Source organism: Papio anubis, chromosome 7, assembly GCF_008728515.1.
Source record: "Papio anubis isolate 15944 chromosome 7, Panubis1.0, whole genome shotgun sequence".
NCBI classification, from domain to species: domain Eukaryota; kingdom Metazoa; phylum Chordata; class Mammalia; order Primates; family Cercopithecidae; genus Papio; species Papio anubis.
The window spans coordinates 121513418-121539047 of NC_044982.1; the positions used below are offsets into that span (position 1 = coordinate 121513418).

At 35.9% G+C, this 25630-nt stretch overlaps 1 protein-coding gene across 14 annotated transcripts in view; it reads right to left on the reverse strand.

The window, feature by feature from the left end:
- MAP2K5 (mitogen-activated protein kinase kinase 5) overlaps positions 1–25630 on the reverse strand; it is a 274973-nt gene that overhangs the window by 150023 nt on the left and 99320 nt on the right. For all 14 annotated transcript variants that reach the window (XM_021941782.1, XM_021941781.2, XM_021941778.1 and 11 more), the window contains exons 10-13: positions 25048–25116; positions 24877–24958; positions 12828–12889; positions 6811–6859 (exon numbers count right to left, since the gene is read on the reverse strand). In XM_021941782.1, the coding sequence (XP_021797474.1) occupies positions 6811–6859; positions 12828–12889; positions 24877–24958; positions 25048–25116 (262 nt within the window). The remainder of the gene's footprint in view (positions 1–6810; positions 6860–12827; positions 12890–24876; positions 24959–25047; positions 25117–25630) is intronic.

Genomic DNA, 25630 nt, shown 5'->3' on the forward strand with positions numbered 1-25630 from the left:
GCTACTCTTTCATAGTATATATGAGAGAACAGAGGTAAAGAGAACAGCAGTGATTTGCCTTTCTGGGGTCACCCAGTGAGGCAGTCAGTCAGTAGGACTGAATTGGGAATGTCGAATAAATCCTTATTCCTTCTTAGAAACTGAGCTTTTAAAATCGTCCAACAGGTTAAGTCAGCTCTGCACATATGCAGTTCTTGGTAATATCTCTGGTGAAAAAATTGGCTTAACTATGGAAAGAACTGTCCAATTTCCAGATGTTTCAAATTGTGCCAATGATAACAGCAACTTCTAAGTTTCTGTTTCTCTCCGCACTATCTTCCCTTCTCTGACCCTGTCTCTCTCTTTCTGGCATTGTAGATATCCTTTAAACCACGAGGGTTGGTTTTTTTCTTGGGGTGGGGGTGTTGGCTGGCTGTTTTTTAAGCTACTGAGTTACTAGATCAAACCTAGGTAGGATTTGTCAGGAGCCATGAACATACAGAAATAATGACAGAATTGGCCGGGCGCGGTGGCTCAAGCCTGTAATCCCAGCACTTTGGGAGGCCGAGACGGGCGGATCACAAGGTCAGGAGATCGAGACCATCCTGGCGAACCCGGTGAAACCCCGTCTCTACTAAAAAATACAAAAAACTAGCCGGGCGAGGTGGCGGGCGCCTGTAGTCCCAGCTACTCGGGAGGCTGAGGCAGGAGAATGGCGTGAACCCGGGAGCCGGAGCTTGCAGTGAGCTGAGATCCGGCCACTGCACTCCAGCCTGGGTGACAGAGCGAGACCCCGTCTCAAAAAAAAAAAAAAAAAAAAAAAAAAAAAAAAAAGAAATAATGACAGAATCACCAAGACCCTTTGAAAGAATGCTTTGTCCTTTTGGCAGGGGAAACTTCTTTCTAGAGTGTCTGCTGCACGGCCAAGATGTAAGAGCAGCTTTTCTCTCTAAGTCTGGTTTACTTTTTAATTTTAAAATTTGGTTTACCGAGGCATAATTTATACACAGTAAAATTCACTCACCCTTTTCAGATGCACAGGCCTTTGTTTGCTAAAAAACACATATAATCATGTAACTACCACCAAAATCAAGACACAGAACATTTCCAACATACCAAAATGTTCCTTCATGCCTTTATAGTCAACTCCTCCTCCACTGTTTGTCAACCAGTGATGTTGATGTTCCATCCCATAGGATGGAAGATTGTATTTTGCTTTTTCCATGTATGTATTTTGCCTTTTCCAGAATGTCATATAAGTGGAATCACACAGCTGGTAACCCTTTGAGTCAGCCTCCTTCATTTAACATGAAGTATCTGATATTCACCTATGTTGTTACATGTATCAGTAGCTCATTTTATTGCTGAGTAATATCCCACTCTGTGGATGTATTACAGTCTGTTTTTCCATTTACCAGCTGAAAGACATTTGGGTTGTTTCCACTTTGCAGATATTATGAATAAAGCCACTATAAAGAGTTGCCTAAAGTTTTTGTGTGGATGTATGTTTTCATTTATCTTGGGTAAATATCTAGGAAGGGGACTGCTGAATCATGTTGCAAGAAATTGCCAAACTATTTTTCAAAGCAGCTGTACCATTTTATATTTCTACCAGCAATGTATGAGAATTCTAATTGCTCTGTATTCTTGTCAGCACTTCATATTATCAGGTTTCTTGTTGTTATCTCTTTTCAGGGTAAGAAAGTAGCAAGAAGTATTTTTAGCATACTAAACTGTTAGCAATTTAAGCAACCTTGACGCCTCTCTTTCTTTTAAAAGTCACAAGCAATCCATCAGGAAATTCTATTGACTCTACATTTAAAATATATCCAGAATCACCACTTCTCCCCATCTTTATAACTATCTCCCTGATCTGGGCCCCTGAAACTTACCTGAATTACCAAAACATTTTCCTAACAGCTGATTCTACCTTCGTCCCCCACACTCAGATACAGACACACTGGCCTCTTTGCTGTTCCACTGATACTCCAGGCACATCCTGTGGTGTCTACTCTAACTCTTCCCCATATATCTACTTGACTACTTCCTCCCCCTTTCAAGCCTTCCTTCCAAACTCATCTTCCCTGTGAGGTTTCCTGATTAATACGCAATCTACTCTTTGCCTCCCCTAAGTTCAATCTACTTTTTCTTTTCTATTACTAACAACCCTCTAACACACTCTGTATTTTACTTATTTATTGTGTATAGTATTGTTTAAGGAACGTTTCCCAACCCACTCTATCACTGCTAGAACATGAGTTCTAGGATCACAGAAATCTTTTGTTTCATGTCTTGATGTCTTTCAAGTACTGTGAACAGTGCCTAGAACGTAGTAGGTATAAAATAAATCGTTGCTGAATGACCAAACTAACACTGGCTTTGGTATCAAAGGTAGCACTAATTGGAAAGTCTGTGTGAGGCCAGATTTATAAAAGAGAAAAGCCAAGGGTAGAAAATAAAATCTGTAACATGTACACTGAAACTACAAGGCTTAGTTTCTTTAAACACAAATCTATTTGGGCAGTGTTTGCCTACAGAATTTCTGCAAAAATGTATTTTTAAAAAGTTCTCCTATTGGAGAAAGTAAATGAAACTAACCAGGTTCATATATACAAAAAAAACTCCTGGTACACCAACTATACAGGTTTTTTTTTTTCTTCTATAAACTTCTGCATCTGTGTAAGATGGCTCCAGAATGATTGCCAATTTTATTTTCTTAATCTAAGTTCTATTCTCCTTACCCTTGTATTTCTATTTTTTATCCTCAGGGAAAGACAGAGCAGTTACTCCTAGGGCATTCTCACATCTTCCAAAGAAATGGCATAGGTGTTAATCTTGTATTTATGTTTGATGTAGGTAATGATGGCTATGACTGGAGCTGTAGGTTTATTAATATGCAGGGCTCTCACCTCATTAGTGGCGATGTATGTTTTGAAGTGAAGCTGCGATGTTTCCTGTAATGTCGGATCTGGCCTAACAGATTTTCTCACTGTTCATTTTCTTTGTTTTTACCCACAGTCAGCACATGCTATGCTTATAGTGCTCTCACATATGCCTTTTAATAAAGACAACTTTTCCGCAGTGGTTAATTTGGTGGGCATTTCAAACATTTTTAATAATTATGTGCTCATATGGAATTATCATGTTTGGTTTATTTTAGAGAAAAGATTTTCATAATTTTTGACTCAGTAATATAAAGTATAATAAACTCTCTCCCTGGCTTGGTTTTGGAGTGGTGTATTCTTATTAACTGAATAAAGTGATTAATTCATGGTTATAATAAAAACATGCCACATTCTTAGCATTCAATAGTTTATGAAGTCCCTGCACTTATATCTCAATCAAATCTTAAAAAGAGCAAAATAAACAACAGTAACACCTGATTGAATATAACATCTGATGATCCATTATGAATAGCAACTGCTATCCTTCAATTTCCAAAACAATTTCCAATTAACATAATATACTATCAAATAAACTAACTTTTACCAGACTAACAAGCCTCACGAGATGGGTGGTATGCCACTGCTTATTGCTCAGATTTCATTCTACTCTACAGTCCTCACTGGATATACACTATGGGAGAGACTCCAGGTTTTCAAGAGTTTGTTTGGAAGCCATTAACTACCTTTAATAAATTCTGTAATATACTATTTATATATCCACTTTCTATAGCTAAAATCCAGAACCACTGTATTCCAAGGAGGCCACATAAATGTGAGAAATAGTTTGTTCTCTTTTCTCATTAGATACTGAACACGTCTCCATTTCTTAATCTTTTGAAATTTGTGCCCATAAGTACAAAGCAATTTTTTTTCTACTCTGCTTTTTAAGAACAGCATTAGAAAATGATGATCAGAGGAGAACACAGGTACTTAGACCAAGACAAAGGAGGAAGAGGTAAAGATCACTCATTAGTATTTCTCTTTCACCATCTTCTTTTCTCTATCCTCTCACAACGCCTAAACCGGGCTCCCCAGCCGCTGCAGAAGGACCCCTGTCTTTGATTTGACAATGTGACACATGTTCAGCTAGAATTCCCATCATCATTCATTTAGAGAAAGCAAAAATGAGTACATGTGCTTTTAAGAAGGAACAGCAATGAGCTTATACAGCAAAAGTGCATAAACAAGTATATTACCTATTTAATTGCCTTAGCTGAACTTAAAAGCTCTGATCTTTAATTGCCTGATTGAACTGATCTAAAAAGCTACAATTTTTTAATCAAGAAGAAAATTAAATAGCTTTTTGGTAAATAAAAAGGCATCTTTAATCTTATTTTTATGGAATCCAAGTTATTAAATATGGACAAAACCTCTAAAATATTAAGTTAACAACTACTCAATCTAGGGTAAATTTCTCATTACAATGCTTTACAAAAGTCTTCAGGGACATCCGGCTTATTTGACTCTTCAATAAAAACACATGCTTTTAAGTCTAGAAAGTAAAAGTTTCCATGAATAGCTGGGAAACTCAAAAGCTAAATATGAATATATTTAATGAGGTGTATTACCACAGCATATTTATTTCTGTAGTTGAGTGGCCATAACTACTGGGACATAACTGTTCATCTGCACTGCAGTTCGTTAGTCTTTCCATCAAGACAGATGTAGGTGCACACTCATTCACTGAAATTCCTTGAGAGGACTTGTCAGCCCTCTACCACTGCTCCTAATCTGTCCCCAACAGATATCTTCTCACAACAAGTGGCATTTTATAGCAGGCTATTCTCTGTAGGAATTGGGCTGGCTGGCACCAACTGAAAAAATAAGTACAGGCCCAGGATTCCCTTTTGAAACCTCTATGTTCTCCATCAGTCAAACCACTGCAGCCCTTGTCCATCACTAACAAAAGAGCCCTTTCTTAGCCCAAGTTGCAACCAGGGATGAAAAAAAGGACCTACTGGCTTCTGACAGGCTCTGGTCAACCAAGTTTGGTCACAGTGATCATAAAGTGATTATACTGAGAATCTGACCCTCGACATTATTTTTAGATCCAGACAAATCCATTTGAAACATGTCTATCAAGATCCCATTTCAAATGAAAATTTTAGTTATTTCCCCCAAACCCAGAGTAAAAATCAAAATCAAAAAAATTTAGATAGAGGAATACGAAAGGTACATCAACTTATCAGCATGATTTCTAATTTTAAAGAAGAAAAATCAAGATAATGGCAGAATAACTAAAACGTATTTCCCTATCCACCATAGTTCTTTGTGCTACTAAGATTCCATGCACAAAGTTATAGCTAGAGAGGGATTTCATTATAAGCCAGAATTAACCTGTATGCCCAGAGCACATGATGATCCTAACACTCACTTTCTAATAACACTCGAATTTCCATGGCACTGTCCGTTTAAAGAAAGCTTTGCTATTAAGAATGGATGTTTTCCCTTTAGTTCTTTTGTCAAATGGATGGCAGATGTCCATTTTTAAAAAATCAATCAAATTTTGAGAACTGACCATTGGGTTAATTCTTATTAAAATGGCTATCACCACTTTATGGGTTGCTGGGTGTGGGGAGGTAAAAGTACAGGGAATAGAAACAATACAAGTTATACAATGTTAAATATTGTTATCTCTTGCTCTTGGTAGTCAAAAATGCTCAATTTTTCTTTCATCCACCAAATGTGTTCACACACTTATTTATACCCAGAGAAAGTAATACTAACAAAACTCACTCTCCCTACACTTACCTTTCACACCAACTATACTCTAGAAATGGAGTGGACTGGCTTTAAAAAGAAATCTAGTTTATGATTTCATTTAGTCAGAATAAATACCCTCAAAACCCTGAATATTTTATTTGTCAAAATCTAGATACCCTCATTAAAAAGAAGGAGGAGGATTTCAGAAGAGATGTGGAATCACTAGGATATTAAAACCACCACAAAAGAAAACAACCTGTAGTGACAGATATGACATCACAGTTGAAAATATCAGTTGTTTTCTCCATCTCACAGTTTACACTCTTAAAAAAAAACTTTCCTTTAATCATATCTAATGTGTATGCTGTTCCATTCCCCAAATGCACATAAAGCTAAGATGAGCAGATGTGTAAAATTAAACAGCACTGTTAGTAACACTAGGCCTTGAAGTTGCTTTGTTATAGTCTCTTTCTCACTTAATAATTTGCTCCAAATGAATTAAGATATTTTGGGAACATTAAAAAAACAAAAGGAGATTCCTTTTGCAATATTCAACAGTTATCTGATTATTCTCTCATGTGTTCTGTTACCGGACAAGGGGACTATTCCTGATGCTTTCACCAATATCTTATTTAAAGTTTTACTTTTGGCCAGGCGCGATGGCTCACATCTGAATCCTAGCACTCTGGGAGGCCAAGGTAGGGGGATTGCTTGAGGCTAGGGGTTTAACACCAACCTGGCCAACATAGCAAGATCCCATCTTTAAAAAAAATTAAAAATAAAGTTTTTCTTTCCAGGTATGTGAAGCAATCTCTTAAGGAACAGTGTGTGATACTATCTGAAATGTTATTAGAAGGAAGGATGTAACTGTACAGAAAGCAAAGGTTTTGCATTAACAAGAGTTAAGTAAGACAAACAAGATCCTGTTATTTTCAAATACTATGAAATATCTTTTTACAAGTTTGACAAAGGTGATTCACAAAAACACGCTACCAAGTTTATAATCTAAATGAGAGCAGTTGATGGAGAAAACAAGAAACATAACATTTATAAAGCAGCCATCTTTTTGAGTACCAGATGTATCAGCTGGCTTAAATGTCAGAACACTTACTTTAAAAATCAAGGTATCTGGAGAGACCCAACCCCACCCAATTAAGCCCAAGCTTATAAGCCCAGCACATACCTCTATGTAAAATCTTTAAACTCCACAAATAAGTAAGGCCTTTAACAACCTAAATTTAGGAAAAAGAAAACAGTACAATTATCAATTATGGTTTTTATAAGGAACTTTCCATATTTAAATATATCAACATTTTTTTTTTGAGACAGGGTATCACCCTGTCACCTAGGCTGTAGTGCTGTGGGGTACAATCACTGCTCACTGTAGCCTTGACCTCCTGGGCTCAAGCAATCCTCCCCCTTCAGCTGCCTGAGTAGCTGGGACCACAGGTGTGTACCACCACGCCTGGCTATTTTTTTTTTTTGGTAGAAACAGGGATCTCACTAATGTTGCCTAAGCTGGTCTTGAACTCCTAGGCTTAAGTGATCCTCCTGCCTCAGCCTCCCAAAGTGCCGGGATTACAGGCGTAAGCCACCACGCCTGGCCTAACTCTTCCTTTAAAACTCTGTCAATCAATAAGCATTTACTGAACATCTCCCGTTTCTGTGTGAGGCTTTGCGGGAAAACCAAATGCAAAAGCCACAGTTCCTACCTTTAATGAGCTTATAATCTTCTGAAGATAAGGTACTCCAAATGAAAGAAATAAGTGCATGTGTATATAAAATAATCTGGAAGTACCTATGCTGAATTCATAATGATGCTAAGCCAGGCAAGGAGACGGACAGGAAAAACGGACAATGGCTTTCTTAATTTTCTATACTTCTCTGTGTAAAACTTTTTCTGAAGTCAGGACACTATGACCAAGGAGAAACTTTTCTTCTGAGACAAGATCTCACTGTTGCCCAGGCTGGAGTGCAGTGGTGCAATCATAGCACACTGTAACCTCAAACTCCTGGGATCAAACAATCCTCCCATCTCAGCCTCCTGAGTAGATGCGACTACAGGTGCCCACCACCACACCCTGCTAATTTTAAAATATTTTTTGTAGAGATGTGATCTTGTTTTGTTGTCCAGGCTGGTCTTGAACTCCTGGCCTCAAGGGATCCTCCTGCCTTGGCCTCCCAAATCCCTGGGACTACAGGTGGGAGTCACCATGCCTGGCCTGGAGAGACATTTAAAAAAAGTCAACTGATGAAATAAGGCAGTGGGTAGAATAGAAACTGCTTTTCCCATCAGGAGTCAGAAAGGTTTACTAAGGTATTGTGTCTTGAGTAACGGATTTAACTTAAATGAAAAAAAGAGAAGGAAGTGTTTAGGTGAAGGTAGAAATATATAATCAAAGTATTGGGGCAATATACTCTTCCAAAATATCAAAGTCATGAAAGACAAACACTGAGGCATTAGAGAGACATGACAACCAAATGCAAAGAATAATCCTAGACTTCCAGAACCAGAATTTTTTTTCTTTGGTCTATACAGGGTATTATTGGACAATTGGTGAAATTCAAATAAGGGCTGTTGAGTAGATAATAATATTGTATCAATACTAGTTTCCTGATTTTAATCAGTGATTACGTAAGATAATGTGTTTGTTCTTAGGAAATAGATACCTAACATATTTTGGGATAAAGGCCGTGGTATCTGTAACTTATTCTCAAATGTTTCAGGAAAAAATATGTTTATAGATTTTTAACCAAATGTGGTAAACTGTTAACAACTAGGGAATATAGGTGAAGCATCTGTGGGAATTTTTTGTATTAGTCTCACAACTTTTCTATAAGATTAAAATAATCTCAAAACAAAAAGGTCCCTCCAAATTTATAAAGTATATTGGAGTAGGAAAGAACAAAGTATATCAAGATGGTCCTCACAAGCCAGTCTGGCTGGCGCAAAGCATATATGTTGACAAGGCAAGGTATTAAAAAGACAGGTCAAGGAAATAAAATGAGAAAATACAAACATCTGAATTAGATTTGCAGTTTTCACTTTCATAGCGTGAGTTAAGAGTAATTAGTTGAATGAGATACTGAGAAAAAGGTGTTTTCATGACCCTAAGTATATGGGTTACAAGTACTCCCTTCTATGTAGAAAATTTAATCAGTGGTCACCATTAAAAACTTAAAAAATCTTTACATGTAAATTGCTATAAAAGGAAATGCACATGTTTTATTCATAACCATTGACCCTATATGCACACGAGTGTGAACTTACCAATTTCAAGGTTGACTATTCATAATTTGACACCAGATACACTGAACAAATCACTACTAGTCAAAATTTACTGTAAGATTTAAAAGTATTCATCATTATAGAGAATTCCGGGTAAGTCAGGACTATAAGAACAAGAAAACCTACCATTACCATGAGAAGTAACTGAGTGGTTTACATATCTTGAAAATGGTAAGAAGTGCGTTAGGGGCTAAATATGCAAGGATTCGAGTTGATCAAGGAAGCCTAAGAGCAACTGTAAAATAAGAAATGCAATGGGAGAAAGCCAATTTCCAAAAGATCTAGAAGACAAAAATCTATATCAATTAATACTGAGCAGAGGTTAACATATTTTAATTGTTCTCAAAGGGTGCAATGTGCTCCTGAAAGATTTGCTTACATAGATTCATCAATCCCGGTATATGTTTGTCTATTTTAAGAGAACAGCATACATTTTTATAGCAAATGACTTCTTCCAGAGTTTGGAAATAACTGGCATTACAATAAAACACATGTATTCTGGACAGGAAGACAATACAGCAAGAAAATATCAAAATATTAATAATGATAATTTTATCACAGAAGGAAACATAACAAAAATATTTCTTTAAATGTTTATAAAAAGTAACATCCATAACGATAACAATTTTCTCTCTGAGTAATAGGAGGAGATCATCTTATTTAGCATGGAGGTGATCATCTTCTCCGTTCTGAGGAAGTAGGGTTAAAATTTTCAACTTAGAAGCTTAGCTGCATGTTATAAAAACTATCCATTAAAGATAGCTCACCGCTAAAAATTGGTTCCATACAAAATGAATTTTCAGAAAACATGTAGGGAAAGGCAATCCAATATATTCTGATTATCAGTTAGAAAAAATAAAACAAATACTGATTTTATAATATTTGCTAAAATTATTCACTATGTTAGAGATTCAAAAAGAAAATATTCTTATTCTTTGTCAAAATACACTACATTTTCCTTTAGAAACATGTAAATTCTGGTGAAAAAGGAGCTAGAAATCTGTGAACTGAAAAATCTAAAGGATATTATTGGTATTCAGTAGGCTGGGTTTCACAACAATGACTTGACAAAGCCTTGACACTAAAAGTACTTATATCTGTTGTCAATCACTCACTCCTTGACATGTCAAGTGCACCTCCTTTCAGGGACAACTTCAATCAACATTAGCACTCAAAATACAGTACACAATGTCACTGCTTCAGAAATGAGAAGAAAAACAGAATGTGTTGGGTGGCAGGGAAAGGCAGAAAGGCATTCATTCCTCTTTATAGGAGACCATATTCAAATGGATAGTAGAGAAAAACCACTGAGTCACTGAGCAAGTTGGAAGGCTGAAACCAGGTATGTATAAATTCCTTGGTGGGGGGGGGGGAACTCTCTTGCCATACATTTTACAGGAGAAAATTTGAACAACGTATCACAGAGGTCGACAGAGGTCCATGCTGTAATGAACCTTGGACCTATGAATCTGCCTTGCATGCCAGATTATTAGACCCTGGAAAATAAAGTTAATTTGGGAAAAGAGAGATACCTAAAGACATGAAAAGAATCTGAAGCAATTGTGTTGCTCCATTATTTTCTCATTCATAAGTCTCTTTTTTTATTTTTTAGCCTAGCTCTTTCTTTCACTCTTGCCTCTATTTTTTTTTTTTTTTTTTTTTTTTTCTCATTCTGTTAGGAGAACACACTGAGAAAGCAAGGGGTATGGTGTCAGACAGCCCTGTGTTCAAATTTGTACTGACTAATTAGATGATAACTCTGGGCAAGCTGGTTAACTTTTCCAAACCTCATCTTGCATGTGCACAGAGTATGTTCAATAGTCCACACTTTACATGGTGGCTGTAAAGACTAAATGACATAATATTTGTATAGACAGCATGCATTAGTGATTAGCACAGGAAGTATTCAATATACACCGATTTTCCCACTCTCTCTTTCTGATTCTGTTGCTTTTCACTTGGCAATAGCACCCTTGTGCTTTCTTGGCCTCAATGAGGGAACTCAAGGGAAAGATGTTGATGCCATCTTCAGTACACTTTTGGAGAGATGACCAAGGATACTGGGAACACAATCAGACTGTGGGAATATTTAGTTTACACACCATAACCCACAGCCCATCAATTTGCTAGTCTTATTTTGACTAGTACAACCCTCCCAGTGTCAGGTATTAGCCATGGGCCAATCTGGTGTTCGTCAGCTGCAACAAATGATCATTCAAATTTGTAGCCTATTCAGGATACATAAAAAAAAAAAATACACTTTGGAGGCATTACACAAACCCAGGCTCCTGCAGAATTTATAAAAAGTGGCAGACAAAAAGCAAAATTATTAAAAGCATTTCTTCTACTACAGCTGTATGTAGTTTTCATTACTATGACATGATGAGTCATAAAAGCTGGAGAAATTGGACACATATTTAGGGGGAAAAACCCCTACTAAAAAAAATGTAAGAGCAAATATAAACAATCCTTTGGAGTAGCACTTACTTTAATGCCTTTCACTAAAATAATTTGTGTCATATTTTCATTCACTTAATAGGCAAGCCCTGCATTTGACGCTGAATTATTTTTTCTGCTGACTCTATTCACTTCAACAGTTTTCCTACTCCAGTAGAATTGAAAAGATTGGTGGCCTTGTGTGGATGCCCTAAACAAGAGGGAAGTAAGATTTATGAAGTTCAGGAAGAACATGCTTCTCTACTGAAGATGGGAGATTTCTATTTTTGCCAAGTTCCATAGATAATTGAGTATATAGAACTTGTATACTTTTTTCTTTTTCAACTGGTATCCTTGCCTTTTTTTGCCCTTTATTATACATGTTATTAAACTTTACAGCCAAGAACTGCCAAAAGCCACAAAGCATTCACTCCCCTGGCATTAGAACAGGAAATGAAACATTTTTATTTTCATCTAAAATAGTGATTTTAGTACTCAAATTTCATACTAATCTACCTACACATGTAGATGAGAAGCTACTTAGCAGCAATAGCATCAGAAAAGAAAGTTCTCATCACCCAGGGCAGTTCACACTAATAATTAGAAAGAAAAAAGGAAAGCTGTGAATTACAATGAACTAAGACTAAATAAGTATCCATGTTGGATTAAAGAATTTGAGTTGTCAGTCTGATGCATAATGAATGTGAAAATCAGCCATTTAATTATATGGTACATGGTACAATCACTTTGTTCTGCAATAAACCACTGAAGTTATCATAGTGTCTTTAGCTTAGCAATTGTTTACTATTACACCACCCCATGACTTCTCTCAGACACTGTTTAACCTACATTATTATAAATGTGAAATACGGAACTTATGAGAACATTATAGTAATGTTAGTTCAATTTCATCAGTATATTAGTGTATATAGAAAATACATGAATATGGAAAAACTGCTTTAAATCACAAAGGGAATAAATTTCTAGATATAGTTGATGAAAAAATTAAAAACCAAGAACATAAAAAGACTGCAAAAAATCTTTACTAATACTACTTTGTTCTTAACAAATTAGTGTTTTCTCATAGACTGCTTTAATAACAGACTTTTTAAGTATTTGCGAAACATATGCTAATCATAACTACAAAATGTAAAAACAAAACAAAAAAGCAGTTTTTTTGTTTTTGTTTTTTTTTAAGAACAACTTGGAAATTTTACGAGTCAACAAGAACAGCAAGGTCCCTGCAAACACATGAAACTAGAACAGGTTGGAATACATAAGTGTGTGACTATGTTGTGACGGTGGGTGGGCTGGTCTATGAAAAGAAGAAAGAACAAAACAGGAGAAAGTCAAGAAGGTCTTGGGAGCCAACTGGGATTGAAGAACAAGAAAAGACATTGAGAATATAAGAAGAGTGAGCTTGATTATAAGGATTAAATCACTCAAATTTCCTAAAACTGAAGCCATATACTTACTGCTACTGCAATTCTTCCAAGGACGTGTTCTGGCATTTTCCTATATACATCCAAAGATCCCCCTGTAGAGATAAACATGCCATATTACTACAAATGAAACCACCCGAACAATGCACTGGGCTCCTCCTGTGTATTCACTGTGAGACTATGTTCTTACACTTCCTACACCATACATTGGATGTGTAGTATAAAACTTGTTTTTAGTCCAATGTTATCTATAACATAATCGTACTTCCTGATGAAGTATAAGTGGATATTTTCATTTTATTCTGAAGTGTATAGTTGCATACATGACAAACTGAAAGAAACTAGTCAAAGGCAAGCTAAGAAACTATACTTTATGTAAACTTAAATACATACACAAAATTATAAAGATCAATATGACAATTACATTTAGGTGCCTGCCTTTTGTAACAGTTTTTCTCAAATGTAAATCCGGGTAATATCTTAGAATTTTCACATTAATCCAACAAAAGCTGGAATATATGCAGAGAACCACTACTTTGCTCATTAATGATATGATTATGAGATCTATTTTAACAATATGTAATCATCTTTCTTTAAGAGTCAAATTGAGGTATAGTCTTTCAGTTCTACAAAAAAATTATTTCAGAGTATTTGACAAATATTTTTATATGCATACAGACACATGCATATATTATATATATGGCTACTGGCTTTATATTTATCCCATTTAAAGCAGATATAGAAAAATGATCACTCTTAGTTAACCTTTGCTCATAGTTTGCAGATTTGAACAAGAAACTGGGAAACCAAAGTATAACTAAACATTACACTTTGGCTCTGGGTGCTACTGGGAAGATAATGAAAAAAAATCTGATATGAACTGAACCATCCTTATTTACTAAAATGACATTTTTATTACAGATGTAATAAAAGTGAGAATACAGCAGAAAAACATTTTATGTTCTCATTGATCTTTCAGATAAATTGGCAGTATGAAGGATAAACAGAATAAAAAAGATCAAGCTTTACATGCTGGTATTTGCAAGACTGACAAATGCAGCTTATTGGACCAATCCCTTATGAAGTGAATGACCTGAATGGCTTAAAACTAGGAGGTGAAAATCCATCCAGATGTACCAGTAACAACTTCTAAGAGAATTCACTTTTACAAAGGATATAAATCAGGGCTTAATTAACTAAATGGACAATGGTTTCAACAAGCTAAACCCAAAAAGCAAAGATTACCTTACCACCATTATCAGTAGAAGAAGCCAAAAAGGAATCTAACTTTGAGGTAGTTCACTGGTTTTTAACCTCAGTTAGACCCACTTTCCTTAACTATTCATATGGCTAAATCTTTACACAGCTGGCTCTGTGCCATCACTGATTCATCTTGTCCTTTTCATGTCCATTAGAGAAAAATGTCATCGGTGAAAAAACGATGTGGCAGATCCACTCAGGATTAAGAGTTCCTGTTAAGTTTGATGAGTTCTTTTTCTGCAATTCAGTAATTCTTATCAGGTTAAAAATGGCAGAGGGGGTTGGTTTAATTTTTCTCTGTTTTATTATCATTTCTATCCTAAAGATCTATCAAAAATGGCAACTCTTAGACCTATCAAACATTAGTGCAGAAAAGGACATTAAAGATTAGTCTAGCGACCTTACTTGACAGGTGGGGAAAATAATCCCAGCGATGTGAATGTTCTAGTTAAAGCCAAGAGTCAGCTGACGGCAGAGCTCAGAGAAGACCTGAACCTTTGAAGTTTCAGAAGTTAAAGATTTAAAAGGTGGCCAGGCACAGTGGCTCACACCTGTAATTCCAGCACTTTGGGAGGCCAAGGTGGAAAGATCACTTGAGGTCAGGAGTTTGAGACCAGCCTAGGAGACATGGTGAAACCCCATCTCTACCAAAAAAATAAAAATGAGCTGGGCAAGGTGGTGTACACTACTCTATAGTCCCAGCTACTCAGAAGGCTGAGGCAGGAGAATCGCTTGAACCTGGGAGGCGAAGGTTGCAGTGAGCAGAGATTGCACTACTGCACTCCATCCTGGGTGACAGAGCGAGACCCTGTCTCAAAAAAAAAAAAAAAAATTAAAAGGTTTCCCCATGATGTGACATAGCTTGAGAATCACACGTGAACCTTTTGCAGTTTAAAAAGTCTCATGCAATGTGATACTACTATGATGCAAACTGACAGAATTTAATTTTAGCTGAGGTAGTGGTATTCAAGGCATTTAGAAACTCATTCATCTGTGGCTCGGTAGGTTTGAACTTTTTGCTCGTGATTCCAAAGTTACTGGTTTGTTCTCTGTGATCTGTCACTTTTCTTTGTTCCCTGAAATTATATGTAACCAAATATAATTCTGAAGTAGAAAAGTATAATAACTGAAATGAAAATTTATTAGACAGGATCAACAGCGTATCTGAGAAAGCAGAAGAAAGAATCAAAGGAGGTAAAGATAGGTCCATGGAGATTATCCAGTCTAATGATGAAAAGAAAAGAAAATGAAGAAAAATGAACACATTCTCAGAGACCTGGAGAACACCATCCAGCATACAAACATACGCATAACAGGAGATTAGAAAGGGAGGAGAAAAGGAAGGAATGGAAAGAATATTTGAGAAAACAATGACCCCAAACTTCCTAAATTTGATGTTAAAAAGTGAATTTACACATCCAAGAAGCTCAGTATACTTCACATAGGATAAAGTCAAAAGAGATCTATACCTATACACATTATTATCAAACTATCCATAGCCAAAGACATAAAGAAAATCTTGAAAGCAGCAAGAGAAGTGACATTTCAGTTACAAATAATCCTCAAAAAGATCAAGAGCTGATTACTCATCAGAAACCACAGAGGTCAGAGGCAGGCGAATGACATATTTGAACAGCTGAAAGAAAAAGATTGTAAACCAAAAATTCTATATCCAGCGAAAACTATCCTACAAAACTGAAGGAGAAATTAAGATACTCTCAAATAAACTGGAAAATTTATCTCAGAATACTGAGAATTAATCATTAGTTGACCTACCCTACAAGAAATAAAATACAGTCTTTCAGACTGAAGGAAATTTAGACTGAAGTTAAAAGACAGTAACTCAGATCCACATGAAGAAATAAAGAACACTGGTAAAGGTAACTGCATAGGCAAATATAAAAGACAGGATAAATGTATGTTTTGTTTGTATCTCTTTTGTTCTCCTATATGACTTAAGAGACAATGGCATAATTTTAAATTTGTTTTGGACACACAATGTATAAGAACGTAACTTATATGACAATAACAGCATAAAAGAGATGAGAAGAAATTGAGCGATACAGAAGCAAAGTTCACTCTGTCGCCCGGTCTGCAGTGCAGTGGCGCGATCTTGGCTCACTGCAACCTCTGCCTCCTGGGTACAAGCTATTCTCCAGCTTCAGCCTCCCGAGTAGCTGGGATTACAGGCATGCACCACTGCGTCTGGCTAATTTTTGTATTTTTTTTTTTTTTTAGTAGAGATGGGGTTTCACCAAATTGGCCAGGCTAATCTCGAACTCCTGATCTCAGGTGATCTGCCCACCTCAGCCTCCCAAAGTGCGGGGATTACAGGCATGAGCCACCATGCCCGGCCTTTTGTATACTATTAAAATAAAGTTAGTATTAATCCGAAGTAAATTGTTATAAGTTAAGAAGTTAATTGTAATCCCTAGGGCAACATTAACAATATAACTAAAAAAAATAGAGCAAAAGAAACCATGGGAAATTTAAATGGTACATTTGAAAATATCTATTTGACATAAAAAAAGCAATAACAGAACATGAAAGGCATGACACATAGAAAACAAATAGAATGGGAGAGATACATCTCACCTTGTTAGTAATTAAATTAAATGTAAAAGGTTTAAGCACTCTAATTAAATAAGAGATTGGCAGAATTAATTTTTAAAAAAATGATCCAACTATATGCTGTCTACAACAGAGGTATTTTACATTTAAAGACACAAACAGGTTGAAAAATGATGAAAAAAGATATACTATTCAAATAGTAACCAACAGGGAGCTGGAGTGACTATACTAGTGGAAAAAATAGTCTTTTAGATAACTATTATTAAATATTGTTACTAGAGACAAAGACATTTTCTAATGATAAAAGGATCAACCAACCAAGAAGACATAACAATTATAAACATGCATGCACCTAGCATGCATGCCAAAATATATGAAACATAAACTGAAAGAACTGAAAGGAGAAACAGACAACTCAAAAATATTAGTTTTTCAGACTTCAATATCTCACTTTCAGAAAAGGACAAAACTACACAGAAGATTAATAAGAAAATACTGAACAGTATTACAAACCAATCAGAATTAACTGACATGAAAAGGATACTTCACTTAACCACAGGAGAATACATTCTTCTCAAGTGCATATACGTGGAAATTAAACAGCACATACCTAAATAAAAATGGGTCAGAAAGAAATCACAAGAGATTTCTGTCATAGAAAAATGGAAAATACTTTGAGATTAATGAAAATAACACAACATACCAAAACTTCTAGGATGCAACTAAAGCCATGCTTAGAGGAAAATTTATAACCTACATTAAATAAGAAGAAAGATCTCAAATCAATATCCTAACTTTCTACCTTAAGCAGAAGGAGAACATCAAGCTAAAACTAAACTCAAAGCAGAAAAAAAGAAAATAATAAAATTAAAGCAGAAATAAACAAAACAGAGAACAGAAAAAAACAATAGAGAAAATCAATGAAACCAAAAGTCGGTTTCATTTTAAATGAAAAAAAATCTTTTGGCTGGGCATGGTGGCTCATGCCTGTAATCTCAGCCCTTTGGGAGGCCGAGGCAGGCAGATCACCTGAGGTCGGGAGTTCAAGACTAGCTTGACCAACATGGAGAAACCCTGTCTCTACTAAAAATACAAAATCAGCTGGGCGTGGTAGCGCACACCTGTAATCTCAGCTACTCTGGAGGCTGAGGCAGGAGAATGGCTTGAACCCGGCAGGCAGATGTTGTGCTGAGCCGAGATTGCGCCATTGCACTCCAGCCTGGGAAACAAGAGTGAAACTACGTTTCAAAAAAAAAAAAAAAATTTTTTTTTTTTTTTAAACAGAGAAACTGACAAACTTTTAGCTACACTGACCAAGAAAATAAGTGAGGAGACTCAAGAAACTAAAATCTGGAATGGAAGAGGGAACATTACTACCAACTTTGCAGAAATAAAAAGGATTATAAGAGAATTTTCAGAACAACTGTGTATCAATAAATTAGAAAACCTAGATGAAACAGATTAATTCTGAGAAAAACACAAACTACCAAAACTGACTCAAGAAAAAATAAAAAATCTGACTAAACCTGTATATAAAGAGATTGAGTTGGTAATAAAAAAAACTAACCACAAATACTATTCAGCTTTTAAAAGGAAGAAAACTCTGATACATACTACAACATGGATGAACCTTAAGGACATAATGCAAAATGAAATAAGCCAGACACAATAAGACAAACACTATGTGATTCCAATTATATGAGGTACCTAGAGTAGTCAAATAGAGACAGAGTATAATGCTGTTTGCCAGGGGCTGGGAGCGGGGGTGAATTGGGAGTTTTTATTTAATAGTTATTGAGTTTCACCTTTGCAAGATAAAAAGAGTTCTGGAGATGGATGGTGGTAACAGTTGCACAACCATGTTAATGTACTTCACACTGCTGAATTACACATTTAAAATGGCTGACACAGTTTGAATATTTGTCCCCTTCGAAACTCATGTTGAAATCTCATTCCCACCAGGCGCGGTGGCTCAAGCCTGTAATCCCAGCACTTTGGGAGGCCGAGACGGGCGGATCACGAGGTCAGGAGATGGAGACCATCCTGGCTAACATGGTGAAACCCTGTCTCTACTAAAAAATACAAAATAACTAGCAGGGCGAGGTGGTGGGCGCCTGTAGTCCCAGCTAGACTCCGTCTCAAAAAAAAAAAGAAATCTCATTCCCAATGATGAAGATGGGGCCTAGTGAGAGGTGTTTGGGTCAAAGGGGTGGATCCCTCATGAATGACTTGGTGCCATTCTCACAAAATTGAGTGAGTTCTCACTCTAAGTTCCTGCAAGATTTGGTTGTTAAAAAGGGTCTGGAACCTCCCTCCTTTCTCTCTTGCTCCATGAATGGAAGCTTCCTGAGGCCCAGACCAGAAACAGATGCTGGGCACCATGTTTCTTGTACAGCCTGCAATATCATGAGCCAAATAAACCCCTTTTCTTTATAAATTACCCAGTCTCAGGTATTCCTTCATAGCAACACAGGATGGACTAATAAAATGGCTAGTAAGGTTTAAATTTTTATATGAGTATTATACCATAATTAAAAAAAAAAAAAACCACATTAATGACACACCCCAAAAACACCAGAACCAGATGATTTCACTGGTGAATTCTATCAAATGTTTAAAGAAGAATTAACATCAGGCATTTGAAAAAATGTTCAACATCACTATTATCAGGGAAATGCAAATCAAAACCACAATGAGATATCCTCTCACTCCAGCTAAAATGGCTTTTATCAAAAAGACAGGGAATAACAGATGCTGGCAAGGATATGGAGAAAGGGGAACCTTCATACACTACTGATGGGAATGTAAACTAGTACAGCTACCATGGAAAACAGTATGGAAATTCCCTAGAAAACTAAAAGTATAACTACCTTATTATGATCCAGTAATACCACCATTGGGTATATATCCAAAAGAAAGGAAATCAGTAAATTGAAGAGATATGTGCACTCTAATGTTTACTGCAGCACTATTCACAATAGCCAAGATATGAAATCAATCTAAGTGTCCATCAAAGAAAAAATAAAGAAAATGTGGTACATAAACACAATGAAATATTATTCAGCCATAAAAAGAATGAAATCCTGTTATTTGCAAGAACATGGGTATTATTTTAAATGAAATAATCCAGACACAGAAAGACATACATGCTCTCTCACTGATATGTGGGAGCCAAACACAAATGATCATGGAGACATAGTAGAATGATGACTACCAGAGACTGAGAAGGGTAGTGAGAAAGATAGGACAAAGAGGGGTTGGTTAATGGGTAAAAAAGTATAGTCAGATAGAAAGAATAAGATCCAATGTTTGATACCACAACAGGGTGACCACAATTAATAATTTATTGTATATTTCAAAATAACTACCCAAGTGGAATTGCAATACTCCTAACACAAAGAAATGATAAATGTTTGTGGTCATGCATATCTCCATTACTCTGAGTTGATTACTACACATTGTATGCTTGTATCAAAATATTATTATATATGTACTCCATAAATACGTAAAATAATATGTCTCCATAAAAATATTTATTTATTTATTTATTTATTTTGAGACAGAGTCTCTGTCATCCAGGCTGGAGTGCAGTGGCATGATCTTGGCTCACTGCAACCTCCACCTCCTGGGTTCAAGCGATTCTCCTGCCTCAGTCTCCCAAGTAGCTGGGATTACAGGCATATGCCACCAGGCCCAGCTAATTTTTTTTGGTACTTTTAGTAGAGATGGGCTTTCACCATGTTGGCCAGGCTGGTCTCAAACTCCTGACCTCAAGTGATCCACCTGCCCTGGCCTCCCAAAATGCTGAGATTACAGGCATGAGCCACCCCGCCCAGTCCATAAATTTTTTTTAAAAAAGAATTAACATGAATCCTTCATAAACTCTTTAAAAAAACAGAAGAGGTGGCAACACTTCTGAACTCATTCTATAAGGCCAGAACTATCCTGACACCAAAATTAGACACTGACATCACAAAAAAAGAAAACTAGTCCAATGTCCCTCATAAATATGAATACAAAAATCATCAAGAAAATACCAGCAAACTGAACCCAGGAACATATAAAAAGAATTACACATCATGACTAAGTGGAATAATTCCAACACTGCAAGACTGGTTCATTTTGCAAAAATAAATTAATACAGTATACCATATATTAACAGAATAAAGGACCAAATATGCACAATTATTTCAATAGACATAAAACAGGCATTTGACAAAATTTAATACCCTTTCATGATTAAAAAAAAATACTCAACAAACTAAAAATAGAAGGGAATTTCTTCAGCCTGACAAAGGACAACTACTCTAAACCCATGGCTAACATCATATTTAACGGTGAAAGACTAAAAGCTCTCCCTCTAAGGTCAGGAACAAGAGAAGGATGTCTGTTCTCATCAGTCTATTCCACATTGTACTGAAGGTTCTAGCCAGGGTAATTAAGCAAGAAAAGGAACTAAAAGACATCCAGAATTGAAAAGAAAGCACTAAAACTACCTGTTTGCAGGTGGTATTATCTTGTATATAGAGAACCCTAAGGAATCCACAAAAAGCTATTAACATTAGTAAACAAGTTCAGCAAGGTTGCAGAATACAAGATCAATATATAAAAATCAATTACAGTTCCGTACACTGGCAATGAACAATCCAAAAATGAAATTAAGAAAAACAGCATTAAAAATACTCAGAAGTAAATTTAACAAATAGTTACCACTCATAGCCTAAAAATTATTTTAAAATCATTGAAAAACAATTAAAGAAGACCTAAGTAAGTTGAAAGACATCTGTGTTCTTGGAGTTGAAGATTAAATAATGTTAAAGACAGCAATATTCCCCAAGTTGATCTAAAAATTCAATTCAATTCTTATCAAAATCCCAGCTGGATTTTTTGGAGAAATTGCCAAGCTGGTTCTAAAATTCAAATAAAAATGCTAGGTATTCAAAATGGCCAAAACAAAGAACAAAGTTGGATCACTTACACTTCTCAATTCGGAACTTAAAAACTATAATAATCTAGAGTTATCAAGTATGAGTAATCAAATACGGTGTGGTACTGGTACAAAGACAACTAGATCAATGCAAGATGTATATGCATTGATCTAAAAGTATAGAAATATATTTTATGGTCAATTTTCAACAAGTATAACAAGAAAATTCAATGGGAAAAATAGTCTTTAACAAATGGTACTGGAACAAATGGATATCTACATGCAAACGAATAAATTTGGACCCCTATCTCATACCATATATAAAAATTAACTCAAAAATAAATCAAAGGCTTATATAAGAGCTGAAACAATAAAACTTGAGGCTGAGGTGGGAGGATTACGTGAGCCCAGGAGTTCAAAACTAGCCTGGGCAATATGATACCACAGCTAAAAAAAAAAAAAAAAAAAAAAGAGAAAAGAAAAGAGAAGAAAAAAGAAAGTGAAAAGATAACAATAAAAGCCCAATAACTCATTTAAAAAATAGACAAAGGATATGAAAACATATTTCTTAAAAGAAGATATATGAATGGCCAATAAGCACATGAAAAGATGCTCAACATCATTAATCATTAGAGAAGTCTAAATCAAAACTAAAATGGGATACCATGTCACACTACGAGGCCATAATTTTAAAAAGACACATAATGACAAGTATTGGCAAAAATATGAAGAAAACGGAACCCTTATACAGTGCTGGTATGAATGCAAAGTGGTGTAAAATCAATTGGAACAGTTTGGTAGTTCATTAAAAAGTTAAACATAAAGCTACCATATGACCTAGCAACTCCACTCCTAGGTATATACCTAAAAGAACTGAAAACATTGGCTGGGCACGGTGGCTTACACCTGTAATCCCAGCACCTTGGGAAGCAAAGGCAGGCAGATCACGAGGTCAGGAGATCGAGACCATGCTGGCTAACACAGTGAAACCCCACCTCTACTGAAAATACAAAAACTTAGCCGGGCATGGTGACACGCGCCTGTAGTCCCAGCTACTCGGGAGGCTGAGGCAGGAGAACTGCTTGAACCTAGGAGGCAGAGGTTGCAGAGAGCTGAGATTGTGCCACTGCACTCTAGTCTGGGTGACAGAGCAAGACTTTGTCACAAAAAAAAAAAAAAAAAATGAAACTATATGTCCACACAAAACTTGTATACAAATACATAGAGTAGCATTATTCATAATTATGCATAAAGTAGAACTATCCCAAATGTCCATCAACTAATGAAAGAATAAACAAAATGGAGTATAGCCATACAATGAAATGTTATTCAGCAATAAAAAGGAATGAAGTTCTCATATATGCAATAGTATGGATGAACACTGAAAACATTATGCTAAATAAAGGAAGCCAGACACAAAGGCCATATATTATCAGATTCCATTTATATGGAATGTCCAGAATAGGTAAATCCATAGAGACAGAAGATAAATCGTGGTTGCCAAGGACTAGAGGAAAGAGAAAGTAGAGAGTGAGTACTAATAGGTAGGAAGTCTCTTTCTGGGGGTGGTAAAAAAATGTTTTGGAATTATACAGTGGTGATGATTGCACAACCTTGTGAGTATATTAAAAACCATGGAATTGTACATTTTTAAAAGGTGAATTTTATGGTATCTGAGTTATAGTTCAATAAAAAATTTTAATTTATTTGTTTTTTGATACAGGGTCTCACTCTGTTGCCTAGAGTGGAGTGCAGTGGTGGCACAATCACAGCTCACTACAGCCTTAATCTCCTGGGCTCAAGAAATCCTCCCACCTCAGCCCCCAGAGTAACCTGGGACTACAGGCATGTACCACCATGCTTGGCTAATTTCCTTTTTTTGTTTTCTTTTTTTGTTGTTGTTTTTTTGAGACAGAGTCTCACTTTGTCACTCAGGCCAGAGTGCAGTGGCGCGATCTCGGTTCACTGCAACCTCCACCTCCCAGGTTCAAGCAATTCACAGTCTCAGCCTCCCAAGTAGCTGGGATTTCAGGCATGCACCATCACGCCTGGCTAATTTTTGTATTTTCAGTAGAGACGGGTTTTCGCCATGTTGGTCAGGCTGGTCTTGAACTCCTGACCTCAAGTGATCCACCCACCTTGGCCTCCCAAAGTGCTGGGATTACAGGCGTGAGCCACCACGCCCAGCCATATTTTTAAAATTATTTTTGTAAAGATGAGATCTCACTATATTGCCCAGGCTGGTCTCAAACTCCTGGGCTCAAGCAATCTTCTCACCTTAGTCTCCCAAAGTGCTGGGATTACATGTGTGAACCCACCATGCCTGGTCTCAACAAAAATGTTTGAGTAGAACTGAAAAACTGAAGACTTCAAAGAAAGAATGATAAAAGTTACAACACAGTAAAATGTATTGGCTCAATGAATCCACTTTTTCTAGTCAGTCTCCACAGTTACCATACTACCTATATGGCTGTAAGATGTTTAATTCTTGACATTCTACTATAAGTAATTTAGAACACGTTATACACCTTATTATAGTATCAAGGTATCAACGTTGGCTCATTAAAGTTTTGCAGGGCACAAACTAATTGCTTTAGTAATGCACTGAGAATCTCCACAAGGAACTAACTATATATTCTAAAGTTGTGTTTTAATGGACTAGATTATGGAAAACTGAATATGTAAAATTTAAAGACTGCTTAGATTTAAAATTGGTAAACAACAATAATGATTACATCATTTCACTGATATGTCCCCAGAAATCTGTATTTTGCCATAATATTCAGGTCAAGAAAGAACTATCAAAATAGAAATGAATAAAAAAATAGAGAGGGAAGGAAAGGGCTAAAGTCCAAAGAAAATTAAACACATCTTGGCTAAACAGCTGTGTTGAAAAACAATTTCTTATCTTGCAATTAAGAACCGATTTCTTTCTGAAAGACACAGGACATTGGGTTAATAGATTTCTTTAAGAGAAAATCTGTTTTGGCTATTGAAACATTAAAAGAACAGAACATCTGTTTTGCAAGTAAAGACAGATTGTGCAAAAGAATCAAATATCAAACCACCGATTAGACTAGCATTTAATCTGTTCTATTTAAATTTTCAATAAAAGTGAAGTTCAATTCTTGAAATTATAGTTCAGCTAAAAATATTTAACCCCAGGAACACTTAACACTGAAATAATCTTAGAGTATAAATGAGGTAATTATTAGCATATTTTAATTATTTTTAATTCTACTTGATATCTATATCAAAACCAGGTTGTAAAGCACTATATACTCTAAAAATCATTTCAAAAGTATTATAAAAGGGAAAACTCACCATCCATGAATTCTGTACATATTGAAATCCTATTTTCTACAAAAAATGCTCCATAAAATCCAATGATATATGATGAATCACACTGTAACAAAAATAAGACAAAAGTAGTTATAAACCTGCAAGTCAATAACATAGGCATGCTTTACAAACAAAAATTATGAAAAAAATTACCTTATAAAGAATTTCCAATTCAGACATAATTTGCTTCTGAAGTTCCAGTGTAATATCTAGTAGTATGACCTAAATATAGAAAGGTATTAATATTTATTCACCTTCTAATTATATTAGCTATAATCACTATGAAATATAAGAACTAAAAAAATGGTAGTTCCTTTATTCTTCCCCACTTCCTTCTTCTTACCACTATAATTCCCAGTAATACAAACTGTATTTGCATCTGTCTAACCTTTTGTCCTTCTGAACTGGGGGAGGTGGTACAGAAGTGATTGATGGGACCAAAGAAAAAAGCCAGGTCTCAAAGGTCAACAGTAATGGCTTTAAAAGTCAGTTAAGTTATAACACTCTTAATTTATGCACTCTATTTTGGCCACGCTGGCTATTTTCAAAAGAGGAACATAGGAATGACCCTCAAACCAATATAAAAGAATTGTCTTGGCCGCGTGCAGTGGCACATGCCTGTAATCCCAGCACTTTGAGAGGGAGGTTGAGGTGGCAAGGTACCTGAAGGCAAGGGGTATATGGCCAGCCTAAGCACCATAGCAAGATCCCATCTCTACAGAAAAAAAAAAAAATT